The 20,595-nt window shown below is 39.5% G+C and overlaps 1 protein-coding gene across 4 annotated transcripts in view; it reads left to right on the top strand.

Annotated features, from left to right (window-relative positions):
* Positions 1–20,595, top strand: part of abr (ABR activator of RhoGEF and GTPase) — a 123,049-nt gene that overhangs the window by 52,116 nt on the left and 50,338 nt on the right. For all 4 annotated transcript variants that reach the window (XM_079651245.1, XM_079651246.1, XM_079651247.1 and 1 more), the window contains 7 exons: positions 764–862; positions 2,908–3,093; positions 8,472–8,579; positions 10,959–11,019; positions 18,112–18,164; positions 18,760–18,900; positions 19,678–19,799. In XM_079651245.1, coding sequence (XP_079507371.1) covers positions 764–862; positions 2,908–3,093; positions 8,472–8,579; positions 10,959–11,019; positions 18,112–18,164; positions 18,760–18,900; positions 19,678–19,799 — 770 coding nt within the window. The remainder of the gene's footprint in view (positions 1–763; positions 863–2,907; positions 3,094–8,471; positions 8,580–10,958; positions 11,020–18,111; positions 18,165–18,759; positions 18,901–19,677; positions 19,800–20,595) is intronic.

Genomic DNA, 20,595 nt, shown 5'->3' with positions numbered 1-20,595 from the left:
CATAAACATCCCTCATGTTGTCCAATGATTTGGTCCCTATGCATTTGAAGTTCCTTTTAATCCGGTATATATTTTGCTTTTTTAAATAAATGTAATCATGTTTACCCTTTTCTACTTTTTATAAACATGTGAGGTTTATGGTCTAGCTAAACAGTAGTTACACCAAAAAATATATGAATATATAGGAATGTCAGTTAGTCGGATTGGATTGTGATAAAATGCCACAAGGTTTGAATTGAATGTCTGTCTGACTTGTCTCACTCGTCTCACTCCATGCAGAATGTTTTTCTGCCCATTCCTGGGACAAAAAACAACAGTAAGGATGCCAAACATTTCACCTCAGATTAACTGTTTTATCACACTGCTTGCAGCTATGTTTCTCACCTCTTCCTCTATTCAGAAGTCTTTCCCAAACTACTGTTTTCCTCTGTAGAGGGATCACAGTGTGAGTGTGTTGTTTTCTCTAGCTCCTTAATGTTCCCCAAACATGATTAGGGAGGTAACTTTCCTGATATTAAAGTAAAAAAACACTGCCTGGAAGCACTAGGAGACTTTCCCGCAGAGGAAGCAGCCATTTACATGTTTTTATACTAGCTAAATTCCCAAACAACAGCTATGCACTTCTGATGAGTGTGTTTAAATCTCCTGTTTACCTGATGTGGTCACTGCAGGAAATGAGCCTGAGTCATGGCACTGTGATGTGGAAAAATGTGGAACTTCTTGTGTTGTATGTTATTACAATTATGTGTGTTTTATCATGCAGGGAGACATAGAGAAAGGACTGGAGATGAAGAAACTGGTGCTGTCTGGTTTCCTGGCCAGCGAGGAGATCTACATAAACCAGCTGGAGGCCCTGCTACTGGTGAGACACACACACCTCACAACACACACACTTCAAAAACATTACTTGGAGAGAAAATAGTTTCAGTTTCATGTAGGTGCATGCATGTTGCAGTGCTGCTGTTGCTGCTGCTGCTGCTGCTGCTGCTGCAGTGTGAACTGCGACCACACTATTAGTGGTTAATGGTCAGAATGAAGGCAGGACCTCAGTCACTCAGTTTCCTGGAAGAAGCACTGAACGTGTTTCCCCAAAGCTAGGCTACTATTTCATATCCTGTCATCTCTGCTGCTCAGACACAGCACCTTTGACAACTTCTCTCCACATATCAAACGTACCGGTAAGCCAGCATCGTTTGCTGTGAAAGCATATAACTCTAAAAATGCAGGATTAAATCCTCTGTTTTCCTCCGATACTTTTATTTTATTTTATTTACCCATAGTTCGCTCAATTGAGCCGGGGGTCAGGTTATTCGCCTGCAAGAGGGAGGCGCTGGTGCGGGACCGTAGCAGGATATGACGCATATTTTAGTTGACCTAATTAGAACCTTTTTGTTTTTATTTATGTGTCTCACAGTTAGACATCAAACTTTAAAATTGTTAATGGGTTTTTTCCATATCTGTTGTAGTACAAAACCTCCACCGCTACAACGCAAAAAGCTTTATTAAGCAGTCAATTATATATACAGAATATATTTCAGTAATACTGGCAGAAATCTGATCCAACTCTCAGTTCCTACTCTTTCAGCTCAGTGACGACACGATAAAGTTTTTCTTCCTTTTCTCCTCCAGTTATTCAGTCATTTAGAAAAAGTCTTAAGCACACAGCACGAACACACATATGTATTAGATTTGATGCACTTTATTTTATTTTACATATATTATATTTTGAAGTCATGATTTATTTATCACTTCTCTATCATAGTAGAGTGGTGCTGGGGTGACGGCAAACTTAGCAGGAGTGTTTACGTGTTCGGCGTAATGACGTACAACGTCCTCGACAACTTCTGTAGTCCTATTCAGCCACTTGTTAACAACCATTGTTTTTCAGACACGCAAACTCCTAAAAAAATCACCAGTGGGGTCACTGCTAATGTCGTAGAACAACACGTGATCTGTCTCTTAAATTTGTGTCAACCACAGACCTTATTTCGAGCTATTTTCCAAAATCCTATGAAGAAATCCCGTTGACTCTGAGACGAGGGAACCGGTAGTGGTAAAATGCTAACTCACTTCCGGGTTTTAGGACTCGCCACTGCACCACTCTAGAGAGTCAAGTGACTTGTGAGGATAATCATGTGTATCCCAATAATTCAAATTGACCATGTGTATTTATTGCAATCCGCAGTAATATCCCAACTATCCCACACCTACTCACAAGCGGGAAAGTGTTGGATTGTGTTTTGTAACCCTCTTCGTTAACTCTCAATTGATGGTGGTGAATATGACGGACTGAAAACGTATGTCAATATCTGAAAGCTAACGTTAAATACTTCTTGGTTCTTTTGTTATAACGGCAAAATACAGACTGCTGTAAACACCAGAGGAACACTAGTCCATTGCATTTAGCTTATACATTTTGTCACAAACTTAAACAAACCACCTCACTGTGTTTCCAAGAGACTTATTGAATTATTCTTAACAGCCAAATATCCCAAATTAAAGGAGCAATAGATGTGATTCACTAGACTGTAGACTGAACATCCAGAGCATATCATTTCATTCTGGGAATAATGCTCTTAAGATGAGATATAATAACTTAATTCATGAAAGTGTATCCTCTTCTTTCATTTCCTTTCGAAGTCTACTAGGTCATCAGCATTTATTATGTACAACTTTCCTGTTCCTAAATTAGACACCACTTCAACCCATTTCACCGGAGTTTGAGTGTGATATGCTTATCAATTTGAACATGACACAAAAATAGGAAAACACTTGAAACGAACTAAAAACAAACATCAAGTGGGTTTAGTTCTGGTGTAATGATTGTCAGTTCTCCCTATATTTACTGTAGATAATCTCTTTAGTGAAAGAAACTAACGGTTCTGTTCACTTCTGTCTCTGATCCAGCCCATGCGACCTCTGAAAGCAACAGCCACAAGCTCGCAGCCTGTCCTCACCATCCAGCAGGTAGAAACCATCTTCTACAAAATCCAGGACATCTTTGAGATCCACAAGGAGTTCTACGATGCCCTCCTCCCCAACATCCAGCAGTGGGACGAGAAGGTCACCGTGGGCCATTTGTTCCAGAAGCTGGTGAGTTATGGGGACTGAAATTACAGTGTGGGTCTTTTCCCCCCTCTCTCCATCATTTGCAGGGTACATAAATGACCGTTGGAACGATAATTGTCCAACTCACATTTGTACTCACTCGTTTAAATTACACTGTGAGAGTGTGTGTGCCCTCCCACGTGTCTGAAATGTTGCAGCCTCCGATCTGCAGAGCCTTGTCATAATTGCGCTGGATTATGTTGTTTGCTCTCAGTACATAATGTAACTACATCATCGTTATGGGTGTGCATGTGTCTGTGTATACAATTAGCAAGGCTCCAGGCCTCAGCTTGTCTCAAAGTCAGCAAGCCCTCCCTCTGTGTTGCATCATTGCATTGGCAGATTTGCAGTGGATAATGCAATTTGAACAGGGCTTCTCGGGACATAACGTACTGTAAAGGCGCCCTCGCATGCGTGTGTGTCTCTTTTAGATACTTATTACATTTTATTGGCATAGAAAGGCTGATGCAACATGCTGTAATGGAGACTTTCAGCTGATGGATGAAACTGAACCAAATATATGAAATTAATAACAATTTTCAGTGGCCATTTTCAACAATTTGAATGTCCATAGCTGAATGCTTTGAAGAAATGAAACGCTGGCACACTGTGTCCTGTTTACCCGGCCACGTCTCACTGTGTGTGGGCGCTAACAGGATATTGTGCTTTATAATTTTCCTGGACTGGAAACTAGACGGACAAACTGTCCATTTAGGAAAGTGTCTGTGACTTGCTATAAACCTCTTCTACCTGACCGTAACAAGGTTAAGCTCTTAAGTCACATTTCCAAAGAAGCAGTAATACAAAACAGTATTTTTATTTTGTATCGAGTTATGGTTATAAACAACATAATAGTTAATAACAAGGTAGGGCTGTTCTAGCCTAACAAAATCCCTAGTTTACTAAATCATAATATTTTGTCGGCTAATACATTACATGATTTGAACGGCAGATCTGTAAAACTGAGTTTCTCCTCAAAAATAAATGCAAAAGTATCACTTTAAAGCTTGTGGTTACCAGAAACAGGATCAAAAGTAAAATCAAAGACCAAAACAACCAGTTAGTCGACAAACAAGAGGGTAGATCACAATAACAACATTCACTCCAATTCGTTTTCTCTCTTGTTGCCATCCTGCACTTCAAAGTTTTAGTACTTTGTCAAGAATTTGACAATTTAGTTTGAATGTGTTCCTAGCATCATTGCACAGTAATACCGATTGAGTGTCATAGTTCATTTTATGTTAAATTAGTAACACCTTACTGAAAAAATCATTGCCTTAGAGTCCACTGAGAACTGTGTATGCAGTTTTAGACATATATCTTTAAATGGTATAACAATAACCAGATAAAAATTTTAAACTGGTGTTGGATCAGTGATTAAATGAGTCTATTATTCCGCAGCACAATGTTTTTGGATCTTAGAAGATGTCATTCATTCTTGTTAGTGAGCTGTGATTTAATCAGATGCCCATTATTTGAGATCATGTGTGACATTTTGCCAAGTCATGATCACACTGTTGTTTTGACTAGAGCACAGCAAGAGGTATCATGCCAGCTCAGACAAAGGAAACATACAGTACCATGACTAAACAATCTAAGTTTAAGTCCTGAGGACAGAAATAAACGAGACTATACAGCCTGGCTAGTTAGCTAACATTAGCATGCCAAAATGCTTACAATGATAATGATGTCAGCTTTTGTTGACCAACTTTGCTATCCATCGAGCCATGCCACTAGCAGGTTATAAAACAAAAAATGTCTACTTACATCAATACATAAATTAAAGTTATAGTTTTTTATTTGACTATTAAAGTGATAAAAAAAGCGCAATGAAAGTCTTCAAAAACATGCATTTATTTTGTAACAACAAGCTCTTTTTCATAGCTAAAGTACACCTTTCCCACTTACAACAATCTCTCCAAGGAATTAGATACTTTAGTTCAATGCTGGCAGGCAGAGGCTGCAGCTGAGCCCTATCAATGTCTAGAAGAAGGTGAGAGAAGTTGGAACTGTGGCTGGCTTTTATCCTGTTCTCTGTAGCTGTGCCTCTATGTTCCTTCAGTGGCCTCCATGTGGCGGACAAGAATCATTAGGGAGTGAAGCAGCTAATTACACAGCCATCTGCACCCTCACACTACAGCTCTGACTAAATGTTTAGCTGCCACATGACACGCTCACGTACGCACATATATGCAGCACAGATGGGATCTGATGACTACACTAATAAGTGACACTTGGTGGTGCGACTCCTGGGGTCCACTGGGAGGAGGGGGGATGAGAGAAAGCCCTTAAACTGCAAAAAAGAATGACATTTCTACATGAGAGCTCTGTTCCCTTTCCATGCTATTAAATACAAGCCAATTTTCCAGGGTTGCTAACGAATTTAAAAGCTGTACAAAAGCAAATACCTTGATGTATATAGAAAACAGTCTGATTCATAAAAGTACAATTTAAAAAGAATACATATTCCCACAAAGACAAACTAGATTCAATTTGATTAAGAACCTAATATTAAATATTCAATGCTAACTTTTTGTATGCGACTGTTTGCAACTCTTGTCTTGACACACATTTCAGTAGGTAACAAAGTTTGATATTATTTTGCAATGACAGTTTTGTGATGAAATGTTTTACCTGGCTAGCTTGCTAACCACAGTCTCTTTGGTAACCTTGCTGTCTCGTTGTAAACACATACAGTATGAGTTAAGTACTGTACACTCTGCAGTAGCAAGTAGTTACAGATTCAGTTGTTTTACAGTTAGCCGCTCCACCAGCAGCTAGCTAGCTAGCTTAGCACTTTCTCAAACCAGATGCTAGTTTCTCGAGCACTAACTCCGCATAATGATGGCATGCCATTTATATAGTTATGCAAGACGAGTCGTGATATTTATCCGTCAAACCAAAATGCTGGTTACAGTCTGACAAACCTTTTTTACATTTGATGTTGAAAAAACAAACGTTTATGGTATGAGAAGAGTGCTTGTATCAGAAGTCATTAGCCTTGGCCTTAGCATTAACGTTGACTTACATTTTAAATCCCAACATCCCAAAGCAACTTTCTTTCATTTAAGAAATATTAAAAAGGTACAGCCATTCCTATGATATTTACTAGCACTCATGATGAGTCGATGTTTTCTCACTTTGAGATTTTGATTTATTTGTGTGGCCACACAGAGGTGCTAGTCGTTGCACCATTTGAAAATGAGTATTGTAGTGAAATCTCCCAGGTTTGATTTGAATCATCAGTCGTTGGTCACATGACATGTTCATGACGTTAGTTTTGACTTCAAAGGGGAACACCATATTTCAGCCATGGAAGGAATTATGGCTCATTGGAGACAGCACAGTACTGTACAGCATCTGCTGCCGGTCAGTTAGCTGTAGTCAAGCATGTGCAGAATACAGATACTGCTAATTACTAAATACTCTTCATGCTGATGTCAGCTGAACAGTTCAATGCATGTGTTGATCAGTTGGCTGAATTCATTCATTTAATATATAATTACAAAAAATGGCTGTGTTTGTCTTCTTTTCTCATCATAATCATATGATTTTTGCTTTAACAGAAAGAGGCCTTCCCTTAAATTATAATAGCTATTTGTTGTATTCACAGCTGTAGAATTATTCAGAAGATGTTGTTAGGAACATAGTTTGGCCTGCAGCGTTTTGCTGTCCAGCATGTCAGTGAGGATGTTATAAATCCATAGGAATCGGCCAGAAAGTCTCTTTCTATTCAAGGCTCTAGTACTGTCTGTCCCCCCATCTCTCTTTCTGTTTCAGACTCTCCTTTTTTCTTTCCCTACTTTTCATCGTCTTCCTCACACCTACTCACTCAAACACAACGAGTTGTTTTCCTACCTGTGACTTTGACCTGTGATTATTGGCGTTTGAAGTACAGACGTTATGCTTGGAGGGGCGTTGCTCATAGTCCTGCGTCACAGTGACGGATGAAGAGTTTCTATATGGCTGTAAGCAACATGATGATCTGTTGAAACACCACAAAAGCCTCTAAACCCGCAACACATATCAATTTTTAACATCAATATCGTAATGTCTGCACGTAAAAGAGTCACATTGCAGAGGGAGATGTCAAGTAAGGCAAATCAACTTAAAATACCCCGTACTTCAACTTTCTTTTGTGCATAATGCAAAAAACTTGCACATTTCTACATTTCCATTACTAATCTACAGGAAATGTTTTGTTGTGATGTTGTTGACCAGAAGCAGCTTTCTTATTTATTATTTTCTATGCAGATGCACACCCCTTTAATCATATAATGATTATTTTTTCATATATATTGCAAAATAAAAAATGAAACTTGCCAATATCGTGCAGCCCTAATGACATAATTATGCTCGGTTTGTACTTCCCAGCCGAGCTGCCGAGTCAAAAACCTCTATCTTCGGAAATGTGATCAGACAGGCGGATTTTTCCCTTCCATCCAAGGTTTTGGTTTCGACTAGAAGAAGTCTCCAATTATCATGACAGATATACACTGACACTTGTTTGGCTGAGTTATTGTGTGTGTACATCTTTCAGCGCTATGCTATGATGATTATATCACAAAATCACTGTTGGCTATTAGTCATCTGTTCCTATGAATGCATTGATCTACACAGTCATCTTGTAAGTGTCATATCAGGCCGATGGTTGCCTCATGTCTCCTCTCTTGTGCCCAGTTAACCCTCCACCTCATCCTCTGAGAGGAAGTGGGAAGAGAGGACAAAAGTAACAAGTCAAACTCATTCACTATATTCAGCTGAATCCAATCTCACTGCTTTAATAGGGTGCAGTCAGCTCTTCAGCCCAGCCATTCAATTATGGCTGTAGCAGGATGCATATTCATGCACTGCTGCTCTGCAGCTTGTGTTACAATGCACATACAGTGCAGCAGAGAGGACTGGTAATGAAAGGGAAAGTGAATCTGCTCAGAGCCAGTGGTGGGGTGTTACTATGGGAATGTGATTAGCCTATGTGCATTAACTGTACAGTATGTGTAACTGTGTGAGTGATTATTGTGCGTACGCTGATGGAGCAAGATGAACTGCTGCACTCTTTTCAACCCTTATCTCCAGGCAAAATTCTGATGGGACTAGAAACTAATTAATCTGCCAGAGCCGTATATGAATTTGAATGTAATGGTTTGACGATATGAATGTAAGTGATACTGAAGGGGAAAGCAAGTTGTTCTCACTCTACTATATTTTGGTTTACAGCAGACTTGTGTTGTGATAGAATATTAGTTAACTTAGGAAGTTAGACAGTTAACTAGTTACTTGTTAAGTCTGAATCCTTGTAAACAATTCACATCAAATAGAAAAAAAGCACTTATTTATGCCACTATCTTTTTCTTTTTTTACAGGCCAGCCAGCTGGGAGTGTACAAGGCCTTTGTGGACAACTACAAGGTGGCACTAGAGACGGCAGAGAAATGCAGCCAGGCCAACGTCCAGTTCCATCAGATCTCGGAGGTAAGTTTATCCTCCAAAGATGATCAGAGAATCAAGGAACAGTTGAAAGGATGTAGGGAAGAAGTCTCTGAATAACAAATATGCAGCATTTTTTTTATTCTACGCTTCTTTTTGCATTATGAGGATTTGGCATCAATTTTGTCACATGAATGTTTCTGTGCGATGGATTTGAACATAAAAACATATTTTTGAACAGTATGATTAACATAAACTCAAAAAAGATCAAATCCTTGCTCCCTTACAATACGTCACTTATTTATGCAGAATTGAAAGTTAAGGGGTAAGACATCTCTTACTGTGTTAAAGGTGGGGTAGGTAAGTTTGAGAAACCGGCTCGAGATACACTTTTTGTTATATTCCATGGAATGCTCTTAACATCCCGATAGCAATGAATATCTGAAGTGCTTTGACAATAAATACATAAAAAAGTCATCTGTGGAAGCCGTAGTGCTGTAAAAAGCATGACCAATCATCTGAGCCGGCCCGGCTAAAGTAACTGGATGGCCTACCTGCCTGTCAGCCTTCCATCTGTGCACAAACTTATCTCGTGCCCTCATTGGTCATGTGCGCGTTCGTGTGTGTTGGAGGAGGGGTTCTGTAAAGAAGTGGCAGATTTTTTCCGGCTGTGTATTTTCAAATTCTAGCGCACTTGAGCAGGTTTCTCCAAAATTACCTACCCCACCTTTAGGGTTTACTTCCTATGAAAGACATAACAGTAAGTCAATGAAACAATAAACCAAGAATGAGAACTAATTCACATGGAGTGATGGTAGACGGGAAGCTAGGCGAGTCGAAACATCCTCTTTTACACAGGAAGCAGCAGGTTTTACGAGACATGTTGTCTTGTTTTGAGGAACACAAGCTTAAACTCAGTAAACTGATTTATGTTAACATATGCTACAACTACATAGGACAATTAATGATGAATAATAAAACAGAATACTTTTACTGCTCATTATATGATCACATATATCAAGCACAATGGTATATTTAGTATTGAGAGCTGAAATGGTGGAGGGTGGTGATCTTAGGTACTAAAATCAGTATGGTTGCTTTGAAGGTGTTTTACATATAGTTGTCAAATAACATCTCTGACAGAAGTGATAACAGTGGAAAGGTTGAACCTGCTCTTTTCCCTTGTATCCATGCCACATTTATTAATACTGTGCACCTAAAAAAAATTGCAAATTAACTGAACCTTAAACAAGAATACAGAGGCAAAATATGTATTATAGTCATAGATACAACAATGAGATATCATAAAACGTGACTGACAAAAAGCTCAATTTTAAATGCAGTTACATTTATTTTCTAATTGTAAACCCTCCATGCCCTGTTATGTTTTCAAGCCTTTTTTTCACAGCTTTCTTTTTCATTTTTTTAAACAAACGGAACATTTCAAATATTGTCAACTCTCTTATGCTGATGTTATCCCCTTCATCCACACACAAAAAAAGAGAAACAATGAAACAAAAAACTAAGACAAAACACAAGGGGGGAAATCCGCAATATAAAATAATGCAGAGTCAACTAATTCTATAAGCAATTTACTGGTATGATATTACTGGCCTTTTGCAACCACAATATGTAAGGAAGAGGCCGCGACCACTTATTTACAACTCATCAAAGGTTCCTCGCAATACATTGGTGGGGAAAGAATTGATATCTGTTTATCCTACCACTTTGAGGCAAATCTACATTAGGAGTTGAAAGGCCTAAGCCATTCAACATGATTCTGCCTTTTGACAAAACAAGGCGCTTTCACAAAGAATATCGTTTTGTATCCATTACTGCTCAAGCCGATGGAAGTTCTCAATTTATATTGAATCAAACACCACAACATTTGGATCAATGGACATAACCACAAAAAAAGTGCAAAGCTGTTTTCTGCACTTCTGACATGAAGAACATGAATCATCCCATTTTGACCTTTACCACCCACTGATGGGACACTAACATTACAGAACTTCCACAGACTGCATGAAAAGCTACGTACTGTAAACATATGTGTATGATTAGCTTACACTCTCTTCCTTTCTGTAATTTTGGTAATTCTCCCGAACAACGCCCTGTCTTAACACTAATCCGATGACAATACACTGCAGAGTACTTACTGAAACTTGAGTTTTAGTCTTAGTTTTTTTTATTAAATCCTTAATAGATTTTTTTGGGATTTGCACTGTGGTGGATGCTTGATGCTTTTAACTTTAATTTAGTGTGATGTAAACTTGTGTAGGGTGCATAGACCAGTCTGCTGCAGTACTTCTGCATTAGTTCTATCTGCCTCAATGTGTGTGTGTGGGAGTGAGAGTGAGAGTGTGGATGTGTGTGTGTATAATTAATTAAAGTGATTGTTCCACTCCTCTCTCTTTCTTTCAGAACCTCAAAGTAAAAGGCCCTAAAGACTCCAAAGATTGTACCACAAATGTCTCAATGGAAGGTAAAGTGTGTGTGTGTGTGTGTGTGTGTGTGTGTGTGTGTGTGTGTGTGTGTGTGTGTGTGTGTGTGTGTGTGTGTGTGTGTGTGTGTGTGTGTGTGTGTGTGTGTGTGTGTGTGTGTGTGTGTGTGTGTGTGTGTGTGTGTGTGTGTGTGTGTGTGTGTGTGTGTGTGTGTGTGTACATTCTTGTCTATTTGTGAGCGTGTGTGTGTGTGTTCATCTGTGTAGACTAGCTTGCTTCTTTAAGACTCCAGTCCTGCCCCTTCTACTTGTGTATGCAGTAGCAGGCTTTGCGAGGCAAACCGGCACATGAGCACACACACACACACACACACACACACACACACACACACACACACACACACACACACACACACACACACACACACCCTTTCTCTCTCTGCCTCTCTGCCTGTCTGCCTGAGAAAGGAGGCAGGAGAACAGAGTGAGGAGAGGAGATGAGGGACATGGAGGTGCTTCTGGTCCTCAGGCTGTGTTGTAACTGCACATACGGTAACGACTGCTTGATATGATGTGCCACCGTTCGATGTATAGGCGACTTGGAGTGTCGTCTTTCCCTTTTTTCTGTCGTTTTTCAACGAACCGGGATGTCATCGTCTTTCACTGTAAGGTGGATTGATCATCTTTAGTGTTTGCCGTGAAGTTAGTACACTTATAGCTAAGCTGTCGGATTGATTTTGGATGTTTGGAGAATGAAGTAACGCTCATGGTGCACATATATTATCTCTCTGCTGTATAAATGTGTTTCTTTTGAATCTTTTGTGTTCTTACTGAGTGAGGATCCTCTGGAGCTCACTCATACTGGCAAACTGCAATTATTCATGTCTTTTTATCATACAAAATGTTCAGAAGGACAGCAGCTTTTTTCTGTTTATCTGTGTTCAGAAGCCGGGAACGTTTAGTGTAGTAATATTAGGACTGCTGGCCCCAGACTGCTCCTGGTGGAGAATACTTATCGCCGGAAACAAGTCTGATGTGTGTGTGAGGGAGTTGGTAGATCCTTACATGCTTGGTGCAGTTTTGGGTTTATGGCACAACTTAACCAGGGAGAAGACTTCTCTCTGCAGGGAAATAATTAAATAATGTAGGTTGTAATTGTATGTGGCTTAGTCAGTCTGAGAGAGAGTGGGTGTTCATTTGTTTGTGTGTATGTATCAATTGTCAGCATCATGTACCTGTGAACCATTCATTTACGCAGTGTAAATGAGGAATAACGCAAACATGCTGGTGGTTTTAATCATATCATTTTCTCGTCTTTACTGCTTCGGCTAAATGATCATACACTGTGATATTGGATTGCTGTACTACCACCTGCTATGGTGGTTAAATAGCATGACGCTTGCGTAATATTCCCTCAACAATCAGTGTTTGTCAGCACCTGGGGGCAGCTGCTCTGATTAGAGTTTGAATTACATTTCCTTAATTACCTGGCGAGGTAGTCCAGGGATTTCTCTACCTCAGTGACTTCCTTTTCTGTTCCCTCCATATTTCTGTTATCGTGTTTTCTTCCCAACTCCTTTCTTCTAGGGGTGTGAATCTTTTGGTATGTTATGACACAATGAGTTAAAACCATTTCTGATCAAAATCAATACTTGATCCAGTTCACACAGGGGTTAAGCTTGTCTATTCTATTCTGCAGTAGTTAATATTGGCATATGAGCCGAGTAGCATGTGAATAATGTTATGGAGTTTTATATTTATATATAAGCTGTATCAACTGATTGCAATAATGTTAACACATAAAGGCAAAATTAAGACAATGTGAATTAATTCATCCTAAAGTTGCACAAATAAACACTTTTTTCTATAAAAGTCTATCCATTCTTACTTTAGAGAAAGTAATGTAAGTATTTCTCCATTTTCAGTGACTTGTATAATAACAAGTCATACAAAAACATGAACATGCTTCCTTTTCCATTATTACAGTTGGTAGTCTTAGGCTAGCTGCGTTTTAAATTTCTCAAAAACATTTCAAAAATGAATTTCACACAAATTGATGCTGTAAAAGTTTTCAATAAATCACTCAATGATGCTCGACACAACTTTGACTTGGTAGAAGAAAACGATAACAATTTTATAAAGGTTTCCCTCAACCCTACTTTTATCCCTGTGCACGGCTCTTGCTAACATTGCATACTGAGTTTCTTTCCAAATGAAAGCTGGCAGACCCTGCGTCCTCACTGTAGACCCCTGTAGTGTGGTGCTCTTCAAAGACTTTGCCCACGTGTCTATCGCCTCCTTATCAAAGATGATCTATCTGTCCGTCGGCCAAGTCGTCAGGACGACCTTGAGAGAAGGACCAATCAGTCGCCTCGCTGTGATGGGTCATCGACTTCCAATAATCCTCCTCTCTCCGTCTTCTCATCCTCTCACGTCCTGACTCCTGACCGTACTTTGAACCTCTCTGTTATTGAACTCCCTCATCCAGACTGTCTCAGCAACTATTTGATGGATTGCTGAGAGATTTTTGTACTGACTAATTTGCTTCAAAGGAAGAATCATACAAACTTTTGGTGATCCCTTAACTTTCTATCTAGTGCAGACATCTCAAATATCACATGTTTTCACATTAAATGTATGCACAATGTCCACAAATGTTCTTCCTAGTTCTCTGAAGAATATTTGCATGCACCATTGACATTCTTTAAAGTTAACAACAGCATGTTAGCATTGTCACTGTGACCATGTTAGCATGCTGATATTAGCATTAGGCTAAACAAGTATCTTTGTTTCTGAGCTGCTAACACGACTGCTTTGTCTAGTTTTCATGAAGAACCAAGGTGCAGTACAATTTTAAACATGCAGCACGTTAAACATTAATAATCATTTGGGTTCTTAACTACATATACAACCAGCCAACATACTAGTAACTAATGTGTACTTAAATGTACTCAACTCACATCTGGAATTAGCCAAGGCAACCTAAAGGCACCGACAGTTTCCCAAAGTATTTGAATTGAATACAAAGCAGTATGCACATAATTGTGTTTGCAGCCTCTTGTAGTCCGCACAGGTCGAGCTGTAAATCCTCTGGGAGTTTGGGGCATTGGTTCATCGAACCAGGACCAGCTAAGAGGGCCGCATTATTAATGACCAGAGGCTGGAGGAACTTCAAAGAGCATCAGCAAGGCACTCTACAAGACTTATACAGTTCATCAGTGTATCCTTGTGTGTGTGTATTTGAACATATACATTGTGTGTTGAGTTTAATATGACAAGCCCGATCTGTGGATCTGAACATGTTCCCTGTAGGTTTGTGCTCTGGCCCTTTCATATCTTTTAAGGAGGCGAGAAGAAGAAAGGAGGATGAAGAGTACAGAGAGAGATGACACGTCTGCTGTACAGCTGATGGGAGTGATGTTGAATGGTTTAAACAGAAATGTGTAGCACAGAGTCTCCCTCTTTGTGGGAGCAGGCTGTCTGGGACGACCTGCCCTGCATACAGAAGGCACATCACTTCCCTCTGTTTCACTTGGATAGCTTTCCTTCCCTTTCCATTTAAAAATCAGTTGTTTTAAGTCCGCTCTATAATACATTTAGATTAGCTTGATCACTGAGTGGAACAGTGTCAGCTGGTTTCCTATATTCTTATGCCCTTGTTGATATGCTTGTATTTATTGCATACCCTCTTTCTGAGTGCATAGCAGCATTATTATATATGTTATGCTTGGTGATGCCAGTTGCTTTATTATTTTGAGACCTTGAAACATTTTTGGCATTTCATTACTGTTGTAATCTAGGGCTGACAGACGAAAGAATAAAAGCCCTCTCCTTTAACATCACACCCCCTCTTTATTCATATCTATATGCGTTTCTTCCCATTCCTCTCTCCCTAGGGGTCCTCTCATATGCCACCTTGCTTGCCGCCCCTCTCCTTGGTGTCATTTTATTTCCCATCTTTCCCTCTGTCTTATCCGTGGGAGTTTCTCACCTAGAGCTGTCATTTATGTCAGATCTGTTCTCACCATCTCAGGAGCAAAGCCGTCCCTAGAGGAACCGGCAGAGTGCGGTGGTGGAGGCTCAAACTCTGATTCTATATATAGCACGCATGCTTTATGTGTGTGGTTTATGTTTGCATCCAAGACTCTGTTGAAGTACAGTGCCAAGGCAGGATGTAAATAACCTAGCAGGATCATACATATTTAGCAGAAGCAAACTATATCAAGGCAAGGCAAGTTTATTTATATAGCACCTTTCAACACAACGCAATTCATGGTGCTTTACAAAAAGGAAAGACATTAAGACAAAGGCATTTAAAAACAGTCATTAAAAAGCAAAGATAATAAAAGAAAAAATACATGAATAAAAAGTTACAGTGCAGTTTAAGATATGAATAGCTACCACAGAAGTTGCATTTTACTGATGCCTTTCTTTAAGGTTTCTCCGAACATGAGCTGTGTACGATTGTATGGAACATATGTCCCGATCAGCATGCACAGAGAAAATCAGCCAGGACTAAGTCCCCAGACACTGATTCCCTGGGGTTACTCGCCCCAAATGTTCATTAACCAAAAACGAAAGACAACCGCTCAGTTTCAATTAAAAACAGCGACAAAAAAGATAAGTCTTCAGCCTGGATTTAGCAGTAGTGAGAGTTGCAGCGGACCTGCAGGTTTCTGGGAGTTTGTTCCAGATATTTGGAGCATAATAACTAAACGCTGCTTTACCATGTTTAGTTCTGACTCTGGGGACAGAAGGCTGACCAGTCCCTGAAGACCTGAGAGATCTGGATGGTTCATAATTTAGCAGGAGGTCAGACATGTATTTTGGGCCTAAACCATTCAGTGCTTTATAAACCAGCAGCAGTATTTTGAAATCTATTCTTTGACACACAGGAAGCCAGTGTAAAGACTTCAGAACAGGAGTGATGTGATCCACTTTCTTAGTGTTAGTGAGGACTCAAGCAGCAGCGTTCTGAATCAGCTGCAGATTTATAATAGATGTTTTAGTGAGACCTGTGAAGACACCATTGCAGTAGTCCAGTCTACTGAAGATAAAAGCATGGACATATTTTTCCAAATCCTGCTGTGACATTAGTCTTTTAATCCTAGATATATTCTTTAGGTGATAGTAGGCTAATTTAGTAACTGTTTTAATGTGATTGTTGAAACTCAGGTCAGAGTCCATGACTACACCTAGATTTATGGCTTTATCTGTTGTCTTGAACATTGCAGGCTGAAGCTCAGCGCTAACTTTTCTACGTTCTGCCTTGGCTCCAAAAACCATTACCTCAGTTTTATCTTTGTTTAATTGGAGAAAGTTCTGACACATCCAGTCATTGATTTGTTCAATGCACTTACTCTTACACACTTAGTGTTTTAACTGGAGAATAGTCTCCTGGTGAAATGGTTACGTGTGTCATCCGCATAGCTATGGTAACTTATTTTGTTGTTTTTCATTATCTGAGTCAGTGTTAGCATGTAGATGTTAAAGAGAAGAGGCCCCAAGATGGAGCCTTGAGGTACCCCACATGTCATATTTGTCAACTCAGATTTGTATTTACCGATAGAAACAAAGTTGTTTCTGTCCTTTAAGTACGATTCAAACCAATTTAGAACTGTTGATGAAAGTCCCACACAGTTTTCTAGTCGGTCTTGTAATATGTTGTGGTCAACAGTGTCAAACGCAGCACTGAGATCTAATAATACTAACACTGAAGTTCTGCCACTGTCTGTGTTTAAGTGGATGTAATTGAAGACCTTTACAAGAGCAGTCTCAGTGCTGTGGTTTGGAAGAAAGCCTGACTGGAACACATCGAAACAGTTATTTAAATGCAAGAAATTACTCAACTGTTGAAAAACAACTTTTTCAATGATGTTAGCTAGAAATGGCAGGTTTGATATTGGCATGTAATTGTTCATTACTGAAGCGTCTAGATTATTATTTTTTAAGAGTGGTTTAATGAGTGCAGTTTTCAGGGCCTGTGGAAAAACACCTGAGTGAAGAGACTTGTTTATGATCTGCTTTAGTTCATCAGAACTAAAAGAGTTCTCATGAACTGAGTTCTCATGAACTATTGTGGGAAAAGTAATTGGTGTGAACGCGCCTTATATGAATTAGATCTGAGGCCATGCAAGTAAAACCATTTTTGAGAAACCCTGTTGGAATAATATCAAGGCAGCAGGAGGAGGATTTCAGAAGTTGTAGTATGTCCTCTAGATTTTTATCATTAATCTGATGGAATTGTGTCATGGTGTCAGAACCAATTGCAGCGTGAACCCCGAAGATGGACTGCCTTTCTGTATGATTCTGTTTCAAGTTTGACGTGATCCCAGCCACCTTAGTCAGCATTGCATAATTTCAATACTGTTGTGTGTGTTCTATTGAACATTGTTTTGAAGGTTAAATCTATTTGGTTTAAGTAGGCGGATTTTAAATGTTGACATGTATTTATAGACAGCGACAGTTTCTTATCTTGTATCTTGCGCTTCATTTCTTGGAGTGGGTATAAAGGAGGGTGTGGAAGGGGGACAGCTTAAATTAGAAATGATTAGATCAAAGCAAGACATTTGACTTGTAAGCACTGTAATGATGTTAACAAATAAATTAGACAATGTTCAGAAAGTGATTGCCTACAGTTAAGGTTTATATCCTTCTGAATCTTTCTGGTCTGAGACAGACCACTGAGTGAAAGTTCTGTCAATTCGAAGTCGAGACTATGACCGATCTTTCATATTGCAAGACTTTTGGAGTAAATCATCAATCATATCGTATCATCAGTGGAACCGTGTGTGTGTGTGTGTGTGTGTGTGTGTGTGTGTGTGTGTGTGTGTGTGTGTGTGTGTGTGTGTGTGTGTGTGTGTGTGTGTGTGTGTGTGTGTGTGTGTGTGTGTGTGTGTGTGTGTGTGTGTGTGTGTGTGTGTGTGTGTGTGTGTGTGTGTGTGTGTGTGTGTGTGTGTGTGTGTGTGTGTGTGTGTGTGTGTGTGTGTGAGAAAGAGTGTGTCTGTGTGTGTGTGTGTTAAAGAGTGTGTCTGTGTGTGTGTGTGTTAAAGAGTGTGTGTGACTGCGTGTGAAAGAGTGTGTGACTGCGTGTGAGCGACACTGACTCAGATCCCTCCCCTTCTCTCCCCACAGCTCTCCTCTACAAGCCGATCGACCGTGTCACCAGAAGCACCCTGGTCCTTCATGTGAGTACAGTCAGTTCACTTCTGCATTAAAGGATCATTCTCAAAGTCAAACAAAAACCAAAGGGAAAATGAACCAGTAGTAAAACATTTCTATAGGATGTTACTAGTTCAACAAAAGCGTGATTTCCTCTTTTAACTTCCAACATTATGTTGTATAAATACATTGTTTGGACATTAAGGGTAATACGATTCAAGTAATTACAAAATAAGTAAAGTGATAAAATATGTTTTCTTGTGTTGCTTATTTTTTGGGGGGATTTGATCCTCAAGCTGTCTGTCTCATAAACACACACAGGATTCCAATATTGAAAAATCAAAGCCTTCTTTTTGTTGTTTATCACAGCATCTGCTCAGCGTTTATACTATGCGCAGTGCAATTACGTTTTTTTAAAAAGAAGATTAAATTCATTCCGAACTTTTGCTCATTCTTGGATGGGTTTTTGTTAGGAAGTGAAAATAGATTTTTAAAGAGTTTTAGATTAAGACTTTTGGAAATTATAAAGCAAAGCACGTTTATTTTTAAAGCAGAAATTCAAAGTGCTTACACAAACAATTATACCTAAAGTAAAGTTGTGTGTTTGTGTGTGTGTTTTAGGACCTGCTGAAACATACTCCTAAGGACCACCCGGACTTCCCGCTGCTGCAGGACGCTCTGAGGATATCTCAGAACTTCCTCTCCTCCATCAACGAGGAGATCGACCCCCGCAGGACCGCCGTTACCACGCCCAAAGGAGAGGTGTGTGTGATGACTTGTAAATGAATACACTTTTCATCTGGGAGTACTACCTGGAACTGTCCTTTTAATTATCTATAAATAAATTGGGAAAGCCCACACACTGTGCTTGGTTACTATAATACATGTATCAGGAATATTCCCCAGTACTCCCTGTTTTTCCTGTTTAATGGGTTTGACTTGAAGTTATGTGTTGTGTCATTTGGTGCATGCAAAATCAGCATGAAGGAAAGGCAGCTAGTGATAATACACTATAATATAGACTTTACATGCCTCATTTGACAGAGGTGTATATAAGTCAGCAATTTTGTCTATTGTTTTTCCTTTCTAACATATATAGCTCTCTCTTGTCCCAAAAGGCTTTGTTTAACATTTTAGAATATGCAGTAACACTAACAAAGACTTTTAATGTGTACAATTGATGGACTATCCCTTTGATATCTAACAAACATTTAATAAGAAAAGACTAACGTGCGATTGCCCGCCCTTTAGGAAACACTTAACTATTATATTTGTTTGCAAAGGGAATGTAGAGCTGATTGGGAGTCAGTGTTTGTTCTGAAAATTTCTCTATCACCTTGAAGAAACCCATGTACCATCATTTGAAATTAGCAGGTTCAATCCAACTGGATACAATTGCCTTGATCTCCTTAAAAACAACACAATATTTATTTGTTCTTTAAACAGATGCTGCCAAAAGTCAACACTGTTATGTCTTGCTTATCATTACTGTGTTTGCGTTGTTGGGACAACAGAAAGTGACATGAGGTGTGTTCGTAGGCTCGTCAGCTGGTGAAGGATGGCTTCCTGGTGGAAGTATCAGAAAGCTCCAGGAAGCTTCGGCACGTCTTCCTCTTCACCGATCTGCTGCTCTGTGCCAAGATGAAGAAGACGTCTGTGGGGTGAGTCCACTTTACCTCTTTTTTCTAAGTATCATAACAATGTGTTTTTCAGGGGAGGCATTTGGAGGGGGTCTTCTGAAAAGGGCTCCTTGGCCATTTGGCAAAAATCTTCATCATGGTTATTTTGCTCAATATTAAGACCATGATTATTTAACGTGATAACTTATTGGCTTTGCAAACTTAATGCATATACTGCACTTTAAAAAGAATCGGTTTTTGCATTGAATTTTGACCTAGACTTTAAATTAATTGCTCTAGTTTTTTTTATTAATTTAAAGTAGATAATGAATGAAATGTATAATATGAAAATATATTTACATTTAAATAAATCATATTTAAAAAAACAAGATCACCTGAGTTGTAGTGAACTTCCCCACGCTACTGATATAAGAGAATTTGTTTAGAGAAACATATTCCCAACATTTTGAGAAAGTATATTCTTCCACCCTCAATAATACTTTATTTCTAATGTCCTGTTGTCATGACAACCAAAGAAAACAAAATTGTGAATGAAAATGTCATTTTGGTTAATCCATCCATTCTCCCGCTTATCCGTGGTCGGGTCGCGGAGGTAGCAGTTCCAGCAGAGAGCCCCAAACTTTCTTTTCCCTGGCCACATCAACCAGCTCTGACTCGGGGATCCCAAGGCGCTCCCAGGCCAGCGAAGAGATATAATCCCTCCACCTGGTTCTAGGTCTACCCCTTGGTCTCTTCCCAGTTGGACATGCCTGGAACACCTCCCTAGAGAGGCGCCCAGGTGGCATCCTAACTAGGTGCCCGAACCACCTCAACTGGC

The sequence above is a fragment of the Notothenia rossii genome (genome assembly GCF_949606895.1).
Source record: "Notothenia rossii genome assembly, chromosome: 9".
Classification (NCBI taxonomy): domain Eukaryota; kingdom Metazoa; phylum Chordata; class Actinopteri; order Perciformes; family Nototheniidae; genus Notothenia; species Notothenia rossii.
The sequence above is the reverse complement of the archived record's forward strand: the minus strand, read 5'-3'. Positions and strand labels throughout refer to the sequence as shown.